Here is an 18,888-nt window from a genome sequence, read left to right as displayed (position 1 = left end):
AAAAATATAACTGGAACCTTCAGAACCAAAAAAAGGGGAATATATATATATATATATATATATATATTATAGAGCTGGAAACTTAAACCATGAGTCATGCTAACAATGTACTAGCATCATCGCGCAACTATATACAATGACCAAAATTATGTGCAGGGCATGTTTTTTCCAATGTGAACGAACATAAGATGGACCATCGCAGATTTTGGCTATTTTCTTGAATAAAACAGGGAGCTATTAGGTATAGCTTAAATATGCCTCCTATATGTATCAAAGTCTCAAAATTGGGCTTCATCAGGGGAGAGTTCAAGTAGCAGTAGCAGGAGCAGCAGCACCAGCAGCATCAGGGTTACAACCTGCTGACATGTTACCTGCTGTAGCCGCCTGCGGCAAGAATTTCTCACACTCCTTAGCTCCAACTTTGGAAAATTCTCCGACAAGCCTATTCACAAATCCAGCTAAAGTTTCCTTAAACTGCCTGAGCAGCTCCGGTCACCTGCGTCAACATCCTGCACCCCACCTTTGACCAAACAGCCAACTTGAGCACCATCCATGTATGCTTTACACGCCACCAAAATATCATGAGCCCGGGTGCAGAAATGCCCTGCAACAAAGTCCTCGAAATGCTATGGCAAAAAAAAAAAGGCCATAACAGTTAGATTTTGAGCCCCATAAAGAAGAAGAGACAGTAAGAAGTTTATGGCTATAATGAAAAAAACACTTGCATGTTCTAGCACTTGCCACATTCTACATCCATGATTTCAAGGATCTATGTAATCTTCAACTAGTTCTGTGTTCATGACTAAATAAATTACATAACGGGATCATGCCCTTTTGATGCTATGCCATATAAAGATAAGTATAGAAATCTAAAACCAGATTTACTACGAAACATGGATGCACTCTGATAGGGACTTTGTATGGGCAAAGTCCCACATTGGGTAGTATGGGTTGCTTGATGGGGTATTTAAACCAATGGCTCTCCCTCCCTAACAGCTAGCTTTTGGGGATTGGCTCTCCAAAGGTTTGGGTACCTATCAATGGTATCAGAGCAGTGAAATCTTAGGGCTGTAGGTAGGAAGAATGGTGGTGAAGGATGAAAGATGGTACAAAACACTACCTTTTTTCTACAGAGAGGATCCCTTTGAATGGCTCTGTCATGTGGAAAAATATTTCCTAAACAACTTCATCGCAGAGGATGAAAAGTTGGAGGTTGTTGTGGCATGTCTTTGGGAAAAAGCTATGGACTGGCTTATTTGGTTTGACACCCAAGCAACCATACAAAGCTGGAGTGAGCTCAAAAGAGAGATAATAAAAAGGTTCTCTACTAAACAAGAGCTACGAAAAGGAAATGAAGGGAATAAGTTTGTGGAAGCAGAGGAAAACTCAGAGACAAAAAGGGAAGTTGAAGATGGGGTAATAGAAGAGAAAGAAGACAAGAAGAAATCAGATGAGCAAGAAGAGGGACAGGAAGAGCCTACTGTTCAGCAACAATTTAAGTTGGCGCCTTTTTCACTTGAAGAGAAGATTGAAAAAGATCAACCTGAGTTGCAGCTTGTAACGGCACCAAAGTCCTTTGATGTTAAAAGAAGTGATTTCATAAGTCCAGAGGAAGCCACAACCGAGAATGAAGTAGGGAAAGAACTGAAGGCTGAACAACTAATAAAGTTTCAACCTTTTTCTGAAAGAGAGGAGCTTGAAGAAGTTTTCAGCAACCATCCAAAAGAAAGGCTGATACACGAAGGTTCTCAAGTCTCACAAGCTACCAAAATAATGATAAGCAGTTCCATCGAAACTCAACAAATGGGTGCCGCTGCAGCAAAAGCGACCGAGAAGGAGACACGAACCTGTAATCTTGAGAAGAGGAAAAAATACTGGAAATATGATAAACGACGAAGAAAGAAGCTAAAGGCAGAGTTGAAACCATTGACTCTTAAGACCTTGCGAGACGTTGAAGATTTTCAGTTAGAAGGAAAAATGCAAGAAGATGTTGAGAAGGAAGATGAGAAGCAAAATGATGATGAGCAAGAGGGAGAAAAACTTGCAGCGGCTGGAAAACAAATTAAGATACCAATTTCTTTGGGCAAAAGTAAGATGCGGGAGACGAAGGAGAAGGTGGCAGTAGTAGGGCATGCAAACAATGATGTGTTTGAACGTTTCGGGACCAAATGGCATTTCATCTCAACGCATGAGCAAGCACAAGGGGAGTCGTCATTCGAATTCAGTCAAGACGGCAGAAACCAACGGCCCCAAAACTGGTCGTTAAACACAGGAGAGAGAGGAAACGGCAAAGGTAGGGTGAAAAGCAAGTGGAGACTGGATCGGGTTAAGCTAATTGCTTGTAGTGGAAGCCCAAAAATAGGTAACATTGGGCCCAATATCTTCTTACATTATGAGAGGGGAATGACCCACTCGCATACACCAACTGATTTCAGAGTTATTAAGAGGAAGATGGGCTTGGGCTTTAAAGCAGCCCAAAGCCTTCAATCCATAACGCCGCAATCCAACTCATCTTCAAATAGATTGACGGGAACATTTCCATTGCGCTTTTGGGAACCAGCCAAGGGCAGTCTGAATACAGGGGTGGAAGGCGTTGAAACAGAGGCGACTTTCTTTCCTACTAAAACAACCCTTGGTGCCTACAAGAAATTCTGCAAATTCGTATGTTCTAGTTTTGGAGGTTTTAGCGATGTACAGCAATGTCTCTTCTGTGCAAATACCGACGATACATATTGGAAGCTTGGGAAACAAAAAATTCACTCCACCCCACTTGCTTATTCTGGTACTGCATGTTCTGGGATTAACGGGTTGACTGGCCCTATAGGAAACAAATCAGAGGCTCATGATTTGGAGATTTTGGGTTTACGTAGAGAAATTTTCTGGGTTATTGAGACTTCTGAAGAGACAGATTATTGGGCCTTCGCATTCGAGAACTTCAAAACACTAAGGAGGGTCCAGGTGCGTTTTGTTCTGGTAGAAGTTATATTCTGGTTTAACCAGAAAATTCAGCTTGTGTTAGTGAAAACTCGGGGAGAGGAAGATGGATGCCTATTTTTATTACATAATATGTCAGTTGTACCTCTCCCTGATTTCGAACTATTCTATGGCTCTAATGAGGAATTCAGTACACCCAACGTCTCCCATCAGTTTATATTGCCTCTGACTTACTTCTCTGAGCAAGGACTATGTGTTGAAGACGGTAACACGTGGGTCAGGGTTAAAGGTCTTTTTGGGGAGCTATGGCCGAACCAAGGGAGAATGACCATACATCTTTGACTTCGATTCTGGTTAATGGGTTAAAGGTTTTTTGTGCTGGAGATTATTGTGTGGGCTGTCATAATTTCTAGTCAAGGGGTGTTAATAATTACTTTCAATGCTCAAGTGGCTGGAGGTGATAGGTCTGCATCTGTTCTGCATAATACTTCTGATATCTCTGCTGTTTTTAAGCTGCTAATTGAAGCTAGTGATGAATTAGACGCATTTAGGGCCATCTATCAGAATATAGTAATTTTATTTATGGCCCATTGCTTCCGACAGGTGGAATATGCTGACAAAATTGAGGGACTAACTAGAATTTGTGGTTTTGTCAGCAAAAGAACAGATATTCAGCTACAAATTTTCTCAAGAGCCAATGAAGAAAATGGAAGTGCATTTTCAGGCATAGAAGTTGAAGATATCGCCCAAGGATTGACGAAGAATGGCATGATTATTGAAACAGATGAACATGTAATTCATGGTTCTGCCACCTATCACCTTGAGGACAAGGTGCAGCTTTTAGGGGAGGGTAATGATAGAATCAGCTTTATTTACCAGACCTATAAAAGTAAATTAGCAAGATACATGGAAGAGTAAAATCACTTTCTGCTACCCTGGACGTTGGCCTCAAGCTTTATTGTCTTTTAGAGAAAGTTATTGAGCATATTAGTTACTCTAAGGTGGCTATAGGCCTGACCTAGGAAACTGTTGTATTGGGGGTTGTGAGGATCACTTTTTGGAGTATTAATATTCGTTGGGTTCTCAGTGGAAGGGGGGCTTATTTTTTGGACTGAGTTTGGTGAGGAGAGTGCTGGCCTCTCGAATGCCAGGTGAGGGGTGGAGGAAGAGAGTCTTTCTTCATCATTTTCTTTGTATTTCAGTGTGTATTTTAGTGTGCTAGTGAGTTGAGTGACCTTTGTTGTTTCCTGTGTGAATTGTGCCAGTTATATATTGTATTGAACCCAACCTTTGTGTGATTAATATCAGTTTCAGCATTACTTGTCTACTGTTTTATCTTGGTCTCTATCATTTTGGTATCAGAGCCGGTGGTCGAGGCATCGGAAAGAGCTACCTGCGGAGGGGCTGACCGGCAAGGGTCGAGTGAAGCGTCGTAGAGTGGAGCCGCCGGGACGTCGGCTTTCCGGGGAGGATGTATTGATAGGGACTTTGTATGGGCAAAGTCCCACATTGGGTAGTATGGGTTGCTTGATGGGGTATTTAAACCAATGGCTCTCCCTCCCTAACAGCTAGCTTTTGGGGATTGGCTCTCCAAAGGTTTGGGTACCTATCACACTCATAGAGTTATATCTGTCTGAAACGTGCCTGATACTTATAACAGATACAATGCAATACTTTAAAAGACTTTTGAACACATCAGATTTTCTCAAATCACCACATCCATGTCAGTATCCATGTTTCCTAGGAAGTTTATGTGGATAGACTATAGACGTTATCAATTTCGCCACATGCAAAAACCATCCTAGTGACAACTAATGTACCTTGTTCGATGCAGTAAACTCATTTAAAAGTCATTATTTTAACTTATGTCACATACGATCACTCTTCTCACTTGATATAAGCGCTTGTGTGCACATGTATAAGTATGAATATGCACAAAAATTGACTAAGGTTTAAAAATTAAGCTTGATATAGTCACTAGAATCATACCTTTGGAGGCTTTCTCATCACGTACATCATCGTCTTCAATGATAGAATAAATGCATCCTCATTATACTGCAGGGACCTCATTTCGCCAGCAGCAGAACCACTCGTATGAGCAAACCCTGGCTCATTAAAATAAGGCTTTGTATTCAAGATTAAACCTTGTATAGAAACAAGAACCTGTAGAATTGTTGAAACACCAGGAAGCCACTTCTCATTCTTATCGCCAGACCAAGTATTAAGCAGACTGAGGCATACTTTGCCGCAGTTATACAAATTTGGGTTGATCCTAACACCACCAGAGTGGTAGTGGACTTCCTGCCATGAAATTTCCCATAAGCAAGACTTGTACATAAAGGGAGAAAACATGATACTGAATTACTGATGTCAATAAGATATAGTTGCGTAACTTAAAGGGAGAAAACATGATACTGAATTACTGATGTCAATAAGATATAGTTGCGTAACTTAAACTCCATACCGGTGGCACATTGGGATAGCCATTGGGAAAGAAAACGTCAAAAAAGAAGAGACCGTCATGATAAGGAGTTCCCTCTGCTCCAATCATTACAGCTCTCAAAAGATCCATCCTTGACTCATAAACTCTAACAAATATTGTATCTGACGAAACCAATGAGGAGACGAAGAAGAAACAGTGAGACATATTGCAAAGAATATAGTAAAAGGTTGCACACTGTAATCTATAATACCCAGTTACAGCTATTTTTAACACTGCTTCAAGCACCCAGCGTATTTCAATTATAATAATAACATGACATTATTTCAAATGCATACATTCCAAGTGGCTTATGGATCTAAAAGGTTCTCGCTTCAATCTCAACAACAAAGATGGAAACCAGAGACATACAAGTGTCCGAGGATCATCAGCTTGAAAAGAAAACCAGAAACAAAAGATATACAATTAGAAAAATATCAGTTACATTTTGTAACTAACAGTAACACTTAAAATACACTTACCAGGCAAGTCCTTCTCAAGAATTCTCCACTCTTCCTGAATTTTCTTTGACCAATTCTTTGAATGCTGTCAGAAAAATCACTTAATGAAAAACCAAAATATTAAGATCAGAACTGAAAGAGACTGTTCCTTGGAAACTAAACTACCTGCTTCAAGGAATAACTTTTGCCATTATAGTAATGGTCTGAAGTGTCTTCAACTGTGTCAAACTGTTTAAAATGTTGGAACTTCCTCAAGATTTCATCCCTATCTTCATCAGATATTGTAACAACCGGGGTAGTAGTAGTAGTTTCATTCTTTTCATCATTGGCATAATTGTGAATCCAAGCATTACCAAACATTGGCGGAAGAGGGCCATCAAGAGGATCAAATGGATAATAAAAGCCTAAATTATCTGAATGGTCTGTAAAAGGCGGGTTAGGAGGTTTCTTCCACATATTAGAGTTTGCTGATTCCAATCCAGGAATATGATATGACCCTTCAAAAGGTGGAAAGAAATTTGAATGGAACAAAACATCTTTCCCATGTGCCTTTTTTGCACTTTTAACTTTGCCCCAATGAGGAGGTTCACCTCCAGGTGGCAGCTTCAAGGGCTCTGACTTGTGTGCTGAAGAATCACTTTGAAAATCACCTAAAACAGAAAGCTTCTTCTTGCGACTGAAAGGTCCTTTGAACCAATGAGGCTTAGATGAATCTGCCCCTAGTGCTAGATTCAAGTTCAGCTTAAGCCCATCAAGTTGTGAAAAAGTTGATTGTTTTTTACCAAGAGCAGCTTCAGTATGCAACTGAGAAGACAAGTTTTGAGGAGGAGGATTGGCAGCAGCATTTTTTGTTTGTGAACTAGAACTACATACTGGAGTTTCTTGGATGAGGTCAGAAGATTCTATTGCCCACGAAAGCTGAGATAAGTCTGTCATATGAGAACTTTTAGCATCTAACTGCATATTACCCCAAGGATTCGAAGAACTACTTCCAGATTTCTTCAAATCTATATCAAAATTTGACATCCAGGGTATGGGTGCCTCAATTCCAGCAGGTATATTCACACTGTCAAAGTGTGCCTGTAACATGGCGTACTCATCTACATCCATGAAATCATCAGCAAAATGATCGTTGTAGTCATCATCATCATTTGATAGATCAGAACTGTGACCATCGACATTGATTATATTATGTGATACTGAAGCATAACCACTGGAGGACTCAAGCCCACTAGCTGGCCCAAATTGTTCCAGAGTAGGAGGGGGACAAACATCATCAGACATCTCCTGAAAAGGAAACCAAGCAAAATGTTAAACCATATTTCATTTTAGTGAAGATAAATGAAGCGGGCGCATGAAGTAGAAATTCTTATTGACAAACCATAGCTAGATGATCACCATAGCCATTATTATGAACAACTTCAATTACCTTTCCCTTGTTGCTTCCGCCAACTTTTTCACCAATAAACACTAAATCAGCAGAGTCTTCATCATTGTCGACGTCAATCACATCACTAATAATAGCCTAGAGAAGTCAAAGAAAACATTTAAGAGTCAGAGATATCTGAGAAAGAAGAGATAGACTCCTAGAGACATCCAAGGAATCTTACACAAACAAGGCAGCAAGCAAGATAGATCCAATGAGCAATACAGAAAACATTTGTACTTTTGTAACTTGTGAAGGAAAAATTTCAGAAATAGAATTATGTAATTAATCAGAGACGATAGCTTTCTATGGGCAAGTTTCATTCACCAGAAACTGTCCAGTGCTGTTTGGAACTATATATCAAATGATAGTCTCCAATATCATATTGAACACAGGATACAAAGGAATATTGCAATTCCAATATTTTGTGTTGGTTCTTGGTCCTCAGCAAACCAGAAAATATCAACTGCATCAAGAAATAATTCATTTCATACATTTAAGTTGTTAAAGAGAACGAAAGTAAATGGTTATTAGCATTATTAATTTATCTCTAATGCAACCACCCCTTTGCCAAAACCGTTTGGACTTGAAGATTTAATTATAAATATGAGGATAAGCAATGATCAGAACTCGAAAGTCCAAGCTACGTCCTAGAGGCAGAATGTCTCGTGCATTTTCATGGTAGAATAACTATTCAACAAACTCAACAAACTAAGAGAAATTGTTTTGCCTTGAAATTGAGTAATGGACAGAAAAAAAATAAGAGCTATCGAAATAACAAGGCCACTGATAATGATCAAATCAAATTTGTAAAGAGAACCCCTTCAGCATGTAATCACGAATTAGTTAATAGACACCACTACAGTAAGTTGACAGTGACAAACAAATTCCCTCGAAGATCCCAAGAGGCTAACACACAAATCCAGCCACAACACCACTACACTGCTAAACTGCTAATATAGCATCCTTCTGCAAGTTTTACTCTCCCATTCAAATAGAGGAATCCATAAAACAAAAACTTGGCCAATGTTCGTGATTAAATTAGCAGTCATACAAGCCTTGCCTTCTGTGGGGCACGTATTCCCAGCATAAGAAGTTAGAACAATGCAGGAAGAAAGAAACAACCATATAAGGAAATTTTGAATCATCCAAGGATAACAGAGATAAGTTCATATGTCCTCAACATCTATAACAAATCATGAGTTAATCGTATCAAGTAGCACAGTCTACAAAGTTTATTTCAAAAGAAAAGGAATTCATGTTGAAATATAGCCCACCAAACATAATGTTTACCAATGGACATGATTGCGAGCAAAACCCTTAAAAATTATTATCATAGGTACAGTGACATGTATAGTAAATCCTCACTACAGCAAGAGTCCAGGATTGCCACGAGTCCCTAAACGTCGACCACTTTAAGGGAAAATAGTGCAATCCCTATTCAAGATTTGAAATAAACAACCCAGATTAATATACCAGGCGAACAATACTGGGAACTTTCAACAAATGCCCAGAACTTCCAGTGGTACGATCAAGCATTCTCAACTCACTAATTCAACTCATTTCAAGACGTCCCTGGCAATAATAGATTAAACAAAGTTCACACATAGCGACCATAAATATAAAGCGAGAAAATTTGGGGACCGTGACTACGAATTCATAGCAAAGATGAATTACGGGTCAACACAAAGCATTAGCAATCGACATAAATTCTGAACACCCATAACAGAAAGATAAAATATTTGCACAATTTTTCAGACCCATGAAGCAAAAACATCCGAAATTTGTCAGAAAACATGTACTTTACAGACCGGTTCTACCTTCTGTTTCATCAGTTTCGTAGGGCGATGAATTGGGGGAGGAATTTCCACAACCTCAGGGTCCATCAACACCGAATTGCTACCTGAATATACTCTCCTCCTGCTTAGAGCGAAAAGAAAACACAAAAGATTCTGCGAAAGTGTGAGGAGAGAGTGTTCATGCGGGTTTCATGGGACGAAATAATAATAAAAACAAAAACAACAATAATAGAGAGAGAAAAGGACTTGGAATTCCGAAACGAATATTGGGGCAGCGGCGGCAGCTCGATTGATCGGCTCATTATAGAGCTTGAAGTGAAAAGTTTCTTCCCGGAGGAATCAACCCCCACTATAAGCGACTTAGCCACTGAAATTTAAAGGTAAATCGGTTTGATCTCATGCGGGGGGGAAAAAAATCTTTTCGGGCAGGAAAAGAAAGAAAAAGACACAACGACACTCGTAGTGAGAAATAGCATAGGAAGAGCAAAGAACAGCCTTTTATGGCTTCGCGCCTTCACCGTATGATTTATGAAGAAGCAGTGCATCGACATAGATGGTGACGAAACCGGATTGTCATTTTCAGAAAAAAGGCGCGACTTTCCAATAATTTACGTTCGTGCCACTACATGGTGATCAATTGCGCCCGATACTTCTGCGGTTAGTTTTGTTTTCGGCCCAATTTATTCTAATTATAATTATACTTTTCATGATTTTGTGATCCACCTCGTTAAGGTTTTGCGTGAAATCGGAGGTCGGTGGCGCGTTCAGTAATTTATTATTTTTTTTATAAATATATTGATGATTTTACTTAATATAAGAGATAGTTCATGCATTTAAAATGAAACATAAATTAGTTGCATGAATATCTATTTATCACTTATGAATATTGCCCCCTCTTCCAATTATTATTAATGCACTCGTGTGTGTATTAATGATTTGGATTCACTTGCTTGAATTGGTAAATCAATGCATGTTTACAAATTAAATACTATATGGATTTTTTTTTATTAGAAAATTACCTGTTTAGCTTTTTCTGATGAAGAAATCACTTTTTTGTTAAGAAATTATGATCCTTGTTTGAAAAAAGTATTGCTTGCTGTGATGAAAGTTATGGGGAAGTAAAACTTAAAGAATTATATGATTTATTTTTATATTGTTAAAAAAATTATAAGGGGTCAGCTTGGTTCTCAGCAAAATCTATCGGGCCTTTTTCTTTAAAGCAACAAAATTTATACTTGTTTTTTTTTCAACTTCCTAAAAAGTTTAGAGCGCTTTTAAATAAATATATTATTTTAAATGCTAAAATAGAGCTTTTTTATTGAATTTATTTTATAATTTTGTAGGGCTAAGTTTTAAAATATACAATAAATATTAAGAAAAGTTATTTTTCAGAGAAATTGTTTTTGGCGAAAAATTTTCGTAACTTTCGGGAACTTAATTTTTCAGTGAATTAAGCTCAGAGACTTAGGACTGCTTCCACTAGCTCGTTTGGAAAGTAGAAAAGACTAGGGCTTGTATTTTTATTGCTCCTCAAGAATCTCCCTGTTTAGCCCTAACAGACCAGCTCCCAAAAAATTCAAAATATGATTTTTGGAGAGATGAACTCCCCATATATTTTATATTAATGTTCTGAAAATAACAATCTCATAAACATGGAACTACTGGGAAAATGTTTTTGGCATTAGAAATTATTTTTTAGCCAATTTTGATGCAATTAACATTTGTATTTAAAAAATAATTTCATCTTCTTAGAGAATTAAATGTTAAACAAGCAAAATTACAATGTTGCCTGTATTTTAAATCATCAATTATGAGAAACAATCTAATACAAATGAAAAAAAAAACATCAATTATTTTTTCAATGCAAGGGTTTAAATATGAGCAAAATTCAATTTTTTTTCAATTTCAAACAAAGCTAATGGCTTAATATAATTTCTTTTTAACTATTGAAATAATTAGAAATATCTTATAAGCGAGCAAAGTAAACTTAGATTTAGTAAGTAGTAACAACTATCTTAAATGAATCGAGTGTTATAAGTTCTTAGAAATCTAACTTCAGGACTCCTAAGCACTGAGAAAGACTCTTTATGTTAATATTCCCATAATACCCTTCATTATTAAACCTTTTTGTATTTAACATTGAAAATTAATATCTTTGTTTTAGAAAAGAAATTTCAAAAAGTCCTAGAATTAGAATGTTAAACAATCGTTTTATAGATGATTTTTTTTTTGAAAAATGGATTAAAGGATACTTGGATTAACTTATTTCAAATGATATTGAGTATACATGACATATGTTTTGTCTTGTAAAATATAAAAATATTTTTTTTAGCTGCTTCCAAACACCTACTAAGTATGATTATTTGAACCAAATAAATTTTGAAAAAACTGGTAAGAAATTCCCATTTGGGAATTTTTGTAGTAGTAAGAAAGGCCCGAATTAGAATGCTGTTACTTTCTGCATATGAAATTTTATAAAATACTTGTACTTTTTGTGTATAAAAATATATCATGTTTTTCTGGTTAGTAAAATTTTTTCAAGAGAGACTTTTTGCCAAGTTCCAGTTTTTCAAAAAGAATATTCTCCTAATCACATGCTTATAAGATATTGTGGCACGAATTGGTTATATCGGAAGGAGTTACAATTGATAATTGGTACCCAAAAACTCACGACACATGCTCTATCAGCAAATTTCGATTAAGTATTTGTTTGGATTTTATTCAAAATTAACAAAACTATGGTTTTCTTCAAAAAAAATTCAAACACGCCTTAAAATGTTAAAATTAATTTTAGCCTAAATCCTTAGTTTTGTTAAGTCATGTATGCCAACTCAACAAAATATATTCTCAAAATCATAAATATAAATTAAATTGATTTAACAATTATTTTCCCCACTACTAATCCAGAGAGCCATAGCGCTTCAATCTCTAATCCCTTTTTAAATACCTTCTTCTTATGGGTTTTAGTATGACAATTTTTTGTGGTAGGAAAATTATGCAGTGTTTTTGAAGTTATGCTGATAATTTGTTGTGCCTATTCATCAATATTTGTTTATTATAAACTTATGTTTGGTCATCAAGATGAAAAGATGTTCATTGTTCATTCATCAATATTTGTTTATAAACTTATATAGAATTTGTCAATTGAAATAAATCATATTATTTATGAGTCTTTACAATTTTTATGGATAAACTGGAATATTATTCACCATTTATTTTTGGAATTAATTTTTTTTTATGACGATCCATTGTATCCATGCATGAAATGAATTGTCAGTCTAATTCAACTTAGTCGGCTCGTCAGGAAATGAAAGGGACAAAATTTCGCAAGTCAAACTAAGAAGGAAAGCAAGAATTTTAAAGCAATCGATTATTTCAATTTGGGCATAAGAATTTACACTTCATTAGTCTCAGAAGGGAGAGGAAAAAATTTAAAAGAAAAAAAATGCAACGACACGCGTATTGAAGATTTATTAGTTTTAGATGTCACTTTTCAACCTATAAATTAACGAATTTATCAATAATACAAAATTAAATGACCAAATGCGAAATGATTGGTTGAAGGGGCTAGTAGAGGCGTTTCAATTTCGTTATTTAAGAAACAAATGCCTTTTTGGTCCTAAATAATAAAATATAAAAATCTTAAATTCTTCTATTACAAATATTGTCCAATTATTGATAAAACCGTTTAAAGTCGATCAAAAGGATTGATTAAGTTTTCTAACAGCAAAAACAATTTTAATTTGAAATATTTGAAGACCCATTTAAATCATTTTATTTTGGATTTAGAATTATTTTTGTCCTAAAATAATTCATGAAGGAGTCATAGGCATCTGAAAGAGAGTGATGAAAAACAGGCAATGTCATCATTTCTATAAAAAAATGTAACCAATGTTGGTTTTTTGCGGATATTTTCAAATACCGACAATTTTTTTGCGGATATTTTAGGATAAAATATTCTTAACCCTTTTATTTTTAAAGACATGCAGCCGATAATCCCCAAACACCAATATCATCTTTATCCACATGCGCTTTATTCGGACGAACCTTCAGACCATGAAATTCAAACGTTCACATTACTGACTGAGAAAAAGTAAAAGCTGTTTGAACTTCAAAGGATCAAAATGACTTTGAAAGTCTATACCCTAACAATTTTGACCAATTATATATATATATATTCATTATGAGAAAATAAAATGTCGATTTGAATATTTTCATTTAATTATGGATAAAATAGAAAATTTATTTCATTTTCAGACAACTAATAGCTTAACATCAAAGCTGTTCCAATAAAATAATTAGAATCACCTTGTAATAAGGATTATAAGAAATGTTTGGGAGATCAGGCAAAAAAAAAATGTATGGGAGAAGCCAAAAAAAGAAAGAAAGAAAGAAATATATGTGTATGCACAGCAGTCCACAAGTTTTAAGCTGCCATCATCTGGTTTTTACCAAAAGCTCCAGCATAAGCTGCGTATCAAATTAAGGCTCTTGATCTCTTTCATTTTCTTCTTCTGAGAATTGTTATTCAGTTTCATTCCCAAAAAGAAAAAAAAAAAAAAAGCAAGACTCAGTGGACTCCTTCGAATCAAAATTGAAGGATCCTTTTATAGTTTTAAACATGAACAAGATCACAAACTAATAAGCCTTTAATCCAAGCAAACAAATTCTTGACGATAACATTAAGGATTACACCTTTTTGCATTCAAAATAGATTCAGCGAATCGTTCGAGGACTGAGATTGGGTGTCTCAGTGCGTCTGTAAGTTCGGTTTGGCGTGCAGAGTCTACGCAGTGGAAAATCAACGGTCTGTATTGATCTAAAAGATCATACGGTTTACATAACACTTATGTGGACATTGGATCAAGAAAATAATTTATGGCCGTTGGATCCCCACTGTGTAGGCTCTGCACAACAATCCCCTTGTGCAGAGAATCAAACCACGTCTTTTAGAAATTTTATATACTTGGACAATTTGATTGGATTTGGTTTTTCAGAAATTATCGGGTATGCTGCCAAGAGGAGAGACACCTATAGAGGCCACAAATGGGAAAGGGGCTTCCCCTTCCGACATTCCATGACACTTTCAAGTACTATACCATGCAGCTGTTTCTCCACATCTTCTATGGATTGGCAAGCATCTACAATCTGCATCATGAGAAACACAAGGTCCAGTTTGCAAATTAAACACTTGCGTGGACATCCCCACCGCACCAAAAAAAAAAACGACTCCAAGCAACAATCCATTAAGCAATTATCATCATCATCATTATTTTCCTTTTTTATTTTTTTGTAAAGAACTATATGGTATACAGCCAACCAATAAGAATAATCTGGATCACATGCTTTACCCAGAGTTTGAAGTGAGCTGCGCTATTCATTACTTATAAATAAATCACTTTATAAATCTAGATTCAGGTTCAAATATTATCAAATCCCAAACGAGGGTTATCCTTCCCAAGTCTTTCTTTTTTCTTTTTCTTTTTTTTTTTGGGTTCCATTTACAAGACTCAAGATATTATCTTAAGAAGCATTGATTTCCTTCCAGCCGATCAAAATGCTGTTGGTATTGTTATCAAGTCTTGTAACAAAAGTATATGATTATACAAGGGTATTTATTTAAATTCTGTGGACTCTTACAAAAGAGCTCTTCCACATGTCAAAAATTACATTTAACTTTGTTTCTAAGCATACAAGACATACAAACCAAGAGAAACTGAATGAAGGAAATGACCATGCCAATAGTGCAAGATTGACAGCCACAGAAAAGCATTAAAAAACAGAGGCATTTTGCTTTGGGGGGAAATCCATGTAAAACGGTAAATTACCTTCCAGGAGGCATCGTGGAGAGCTTTGTAGCTTTCAGCAACTTTCCTTTGAAACTCCAGCTTTTCATATCTCTCACCCCCATAACCTCCTCTCTCTGCAGCTTTCTGACATATTTCCAATATACAGGGAGTACAAATAAACCAAAAATGAGTTACATGCAAGGACCAGGATCCAACATGCTAACCAACTAACTGTGAAACAAGACATCCAAAAAAAAAAAAAAATCATCTACACAAAATGCAGTGCCATCGGCTGACGCAGTCGACATCAAGCAAGAGTTAGGAGACCGCTAATAATTAACTTAAGCCACCTTTTGGGCCCCCCATAGACTTCTAGGGGCAAGAGCATAACGTACCATAGTATTTGAGGGGAAAGCAGGGGGAAAAAATCCGGCGTGGTAAGATTACATATACACTTCAGAAAATAAGCAAGGTTTCACGCGATGAGATAAATAGATGCTTGAATTTTTTTTATTGTATAAAAAGACACCTAGAAATTCTAAGACTTCAGCTTTAAGATGGTGTATCGAACATAACCTAAATAAAACATAACCTAACAACCACTATTTAGAGATCATGTGAAAAGATGCTCACCTCTGGTGATATGTCAAGGAATATTACAGCATCAGGAGCAAACAAGCCAACCTCAGGTGCCTGCAAAACATAAAATTCAGTTTTCTTTCCAGACAGGTAGCCATTACCTAGTCTGTTCTAACATGGATTGCTGCCCGGCTTAATCGTCATGTGAACTTTTCACCTTACACCATTCAATGTCAAGTCCTTTGGACGATGAGAAAGCCACTCCAGAATAAGAATATCGGTCAACAATGAGGGTTGTTCCGGCTTTCAGTTTGGTTTCCATCAGTGATCTGCAAAAAAACCCAGGTTTTGGGATTTAGTTCATTAGATAAGCATATCATAATATAGGAGATGAACTGGTAAAGATGCACAAATGGGGAAAGAAAATTAGTGGGGGGGTTTTAACATTTTATCATGCCAGTCATCGGACTAGATTTCACAAGCGCAAGAATTAATTTTAAATTATATCGCCTTTTGAATTTCAGAGGACAATGAAGTTAAAAGATTAATTCAGGCGCTTACTTGAGCTAGTACAATTGACCAATTTAAATGCCAAAATCCCTTGGCTGATTTTGTTCTCCTATTTTTGCTCTGCTAGCCGTTCCTCACATATGTTTACTTCAGCTAAATGTTAAGCTCCTATTTTCTTCGAGCTACTAACCGCTTATTATATGCATATAATACTAATCTCATACTCTCTTATCTGTTGGGTTGCCATAATATCCTCTCTGTTGATCCCTAATACCTATTAAAATATAAACGCTTGTTTGATCTTGTAGGATATTTGTAGGGGAATTTTCTTTAAGGATAATGACCATCATCATGCTTCAAGATTCCTAATCCTTACTGTGTTGCCACGATGTTAAAGATACTTGTGCATGATGCTGCCTCCATTGCCACTACTACTTTTGGTGTTCCTCCCATTTTGAGGCTAATGGCATAGATGTCGTTCCTACCATGCCATTGCTGCCTGCTTTCCCATTATGCTTATGCCTACCATCATCATGCCTCAAGCTTCCATTTCCTCATTGTTTTTCATGTCCCCTTACTTCTGTGCCAGTGCTGACTCACCACTTAAGATTGAAGATTAAATAAATACAAGGTACATATCTAAGCATATTTACGATGCAAACATGTCCCATATAATCCTAGCATAAGTGCAGCTTTTTTGGCCTAACCCGTGCTTCATATATTCATCCATTATCAACATTCAACAAGCAGCAAGAGTTTTAGAGAAGTGTTCAAAAAACAAAAAACATTTTCAACCCTTCATAGCTCACCACCCCCGCTCCCCCTTGCTTTCTTTGATTTTATGCTTCATATTCACTAAGTGTTAGACTGGAAGTAAACACCTAACAAGCTCAAAACAATGAGTTAATATCCCCCCCCCCAACCCCAAAAAAAATGTACTTAGACAGATATCATCAACGTCACAACAATTTTGCTGTATGGTCACTAGAACCATGTAGCCAACTAAATGCAATGTATTTCCCAGCTCATCCCCAACCATCCATTGCAATGATCATAGATCACATGCATGTGATGATCAAAATTGTTCATTGCAACACCATGGGTCATGCTAACAATGACGAAACAAAGTATGCTCTCATCTACATAAACAATGGTCAATGGTTATCACAAAGAATTACTTGTTTGACTTCTAAGGTTATTATGATAACATTTCTCCTCGTCACAGGTGGGATTCTCGTGCCAGCTATGTTCTCTAGCAACAAAAGAGAGGACTTCCTTTTCATGCTATTCTACTCTCCATAGAATCTTTCACACGCTTTCAAGTTAATATAGCAATTCCAGTTTCATGAATCAAGAATTTGTTCTGTTCCTCTCAAGCTATTCCATTCTCCTAATATAAAAGCCATGGACCCAAGTGCTAAAAGGAAGATTGGTCGAGGAAGAAGGGCTCGTTAAGTGACCAACTTCATACGAAGATTATGGCTTCAGAAACCATTGCAACCAAGTTTTCTGCTCCCAGTCCTCCTTCCTCAAGGTAAATGTTTTCCGGTATATTAGTAATAAAATCTACACACATAGCATAAAATATTTCCTGACTGAAAAACATCAAGTCCTGCACATTAATTAGATAACAAGGACTGTGGATCAATTTTAAAAAGAAGAAGAAGAAGAATGACCAACCTCTTCTCCCAACGATTTGCACTAAAGAGAAGATGAATGGTATGATCATCCAATTGAGACCCGTTAGTAAGATAGGAAGATATCATTTGCCCAACATTCGTACTTCTGTCAGGAAACCTCCATAATTCAGCAGAGATCCCCTGTCCCTCCAAGTATGAAACTAATCTGCTACTTTGAGATGACTTTCCAGAACGATCCAAGCCTTCTAGGACGACCAAAGCACCTCTAGGTTCCACTCTTCTGTCTTCTATGTTATGACTAGAATTCGTTTCCATTCTTATCTTCCAAGGACAATACTTGTACGAGAATTTCTTTTGAAAACTCAGTGACCTTCGCACAGCTAAAGATCCAAGATTCCTGTGCAACGAAATCCAGAATTATAAAAGCTGAAATACTAGGACATATATCCCTTGCTCAATTACTGAGAAGCAATAGAGCAGCACTGAAATTGAAACTAGATATCTTCGCATTTTATTTATGGACAGCCAAGGAAGAGAACAAAAGAAAAGTTTTGCACCCATTTGACTGAACACTGATTCTGGGTTTGGATAATTCTCAAACACAACAGTGTGATAGACACTGGCAGGAGAGCCACGATCAAAAACTGATCTTCAGCAACTTCTATAGAGCAGCCCAAAAGAAATATCTTACAGTGCTTTAGAAACGATGGTATAAGATGAACAGGGCATACCCTCAGTAAGCCATTAAACTGGACTAAAATAAAACCAAAGAAATTAAAACGGTGATGATTGCGATCCAATCGGCTAAGAAGACAAGGGGAACAAAGCAGAGAAATGAAGAGCATTCGGTAAATGGGAGTAGTGTATACCTGCAGGGACAAACAATCGACATCAATATTGTGAGGAGCTGATCGGAATTTAGCGTTAACGCATAATAACCAAATCCCTGTGTTTCGCGCCTTGTCTTGAAATGAAAATTTCCCGCGATCGTTTAAAACGCTCTCAAGAACTCCCGCGATCAACAAATGGCAAAAGAATTAGGGCAACTAGCATTTAATCAAGTTGGGCTCTCCCAGGCCTCAAAAAAGTTGGGCTCTTGCCCAAAAAAATTATGTCAGTTTTTTTTAATATATATATATATAAAATAGAAATAAAATTGAAAAGTTATTTTATTAATTTTTTTATTAAACAATTTAAAAATTTGTTAAATTTTAATTTTTTTTAGTTTCAATAGAACATGTTGGAGTGACTTATAAATGAAATTTAAAAAA

The 18,888-nt window shown here is 36.5% G+C and overlaps 1 protein-coding gene and 1 pseudogene across 1 annotated transcript; both read right to left on the bottom strand.

The window, feature by feature from the left end:
- Window positions 1-279: 279 nt before the first annotated feature.
- Window positions 280-9,535, bottom strand: LOC114762205 (probable ubiquitin-conjugating enzyme E2 26; annotated as a pseudogene).
- A 4,241-nt stretch (window positions 9,536-13,776) lies between these two features.
- On the bottom strand, window positions 13,777-18,606 carry LOC114762206 (thymidylate kinase). The gene is made up of 7 exons (XM_028951663.1): window positions 18,487-18,606; window positions 18,309-18,371; window positions 17,658-18,014; window positions 15,685-15,796; window positions 15,522-15,581; window positions 14,928-15,032; window positions 13,777-14,247 (listed from the first exon to the last, which is right to left on the bottom strand). The coding sequence occupies exons 2-7, from the start codon at window positions 18,344-18,346 to the stop codon at window positions 14,131-14,133; spliced, it is 789 nt and encodes a 262-aa protein (XP_028807496.1). The 5' UTR covers window positions 18,347-18,371; window positions 18,487-18,606; the 3' UTR covers window positions 13,777-14,130.
- Between the last annotated feature and the right edge of the window lie 282 nt (window positions 18,607-18,888).

This window comes from Neltuma alba, unplaced genomic scaffold, assembly GCF_004799145.2.
Source record: "Neltuma alba isolate B1F8T4 unplaced genomic scaffold, ASM479914v2 tig00011199_pilon, whole genome shotgun sequence".
Classification (NCBI taxonomy): domain Eukaryota; kingdom Viridiplantae; phylum Streptophyta; class Magnoliopsida; order Fabales; family Fabaceae; genus Neltuma; species Neltuma alba.
Note: the sequence above shows the minus strand (reverse complement) of the source record. Positions and strands in the feature narration are given on the sequence as shown.

Bases quoted from the DNA above. Each gene is read 5' to 3' on its own strand.
- LOC114762206 (XM_028951663.1), bottom strand. From the start codon at position 18,346: ATGCCCTGTTCATCTTATACCATCGTTTCTAAAGCACT. The intron at 18,015-18,308 runs GTAAGATATTTC...TTCGTTGCACAG, and splicing joins ACCATCGTTTCTAAAGCACT to GAATCTTGGATCTTTAGCTG. The intron at 15,797-17,657 runs GTTGGTCATTCT...GTTTTTTTGCAG, and splicing joins GCAAATCGTTGGGAGAAGAG to ATCACTGATGGAAACCAAAC.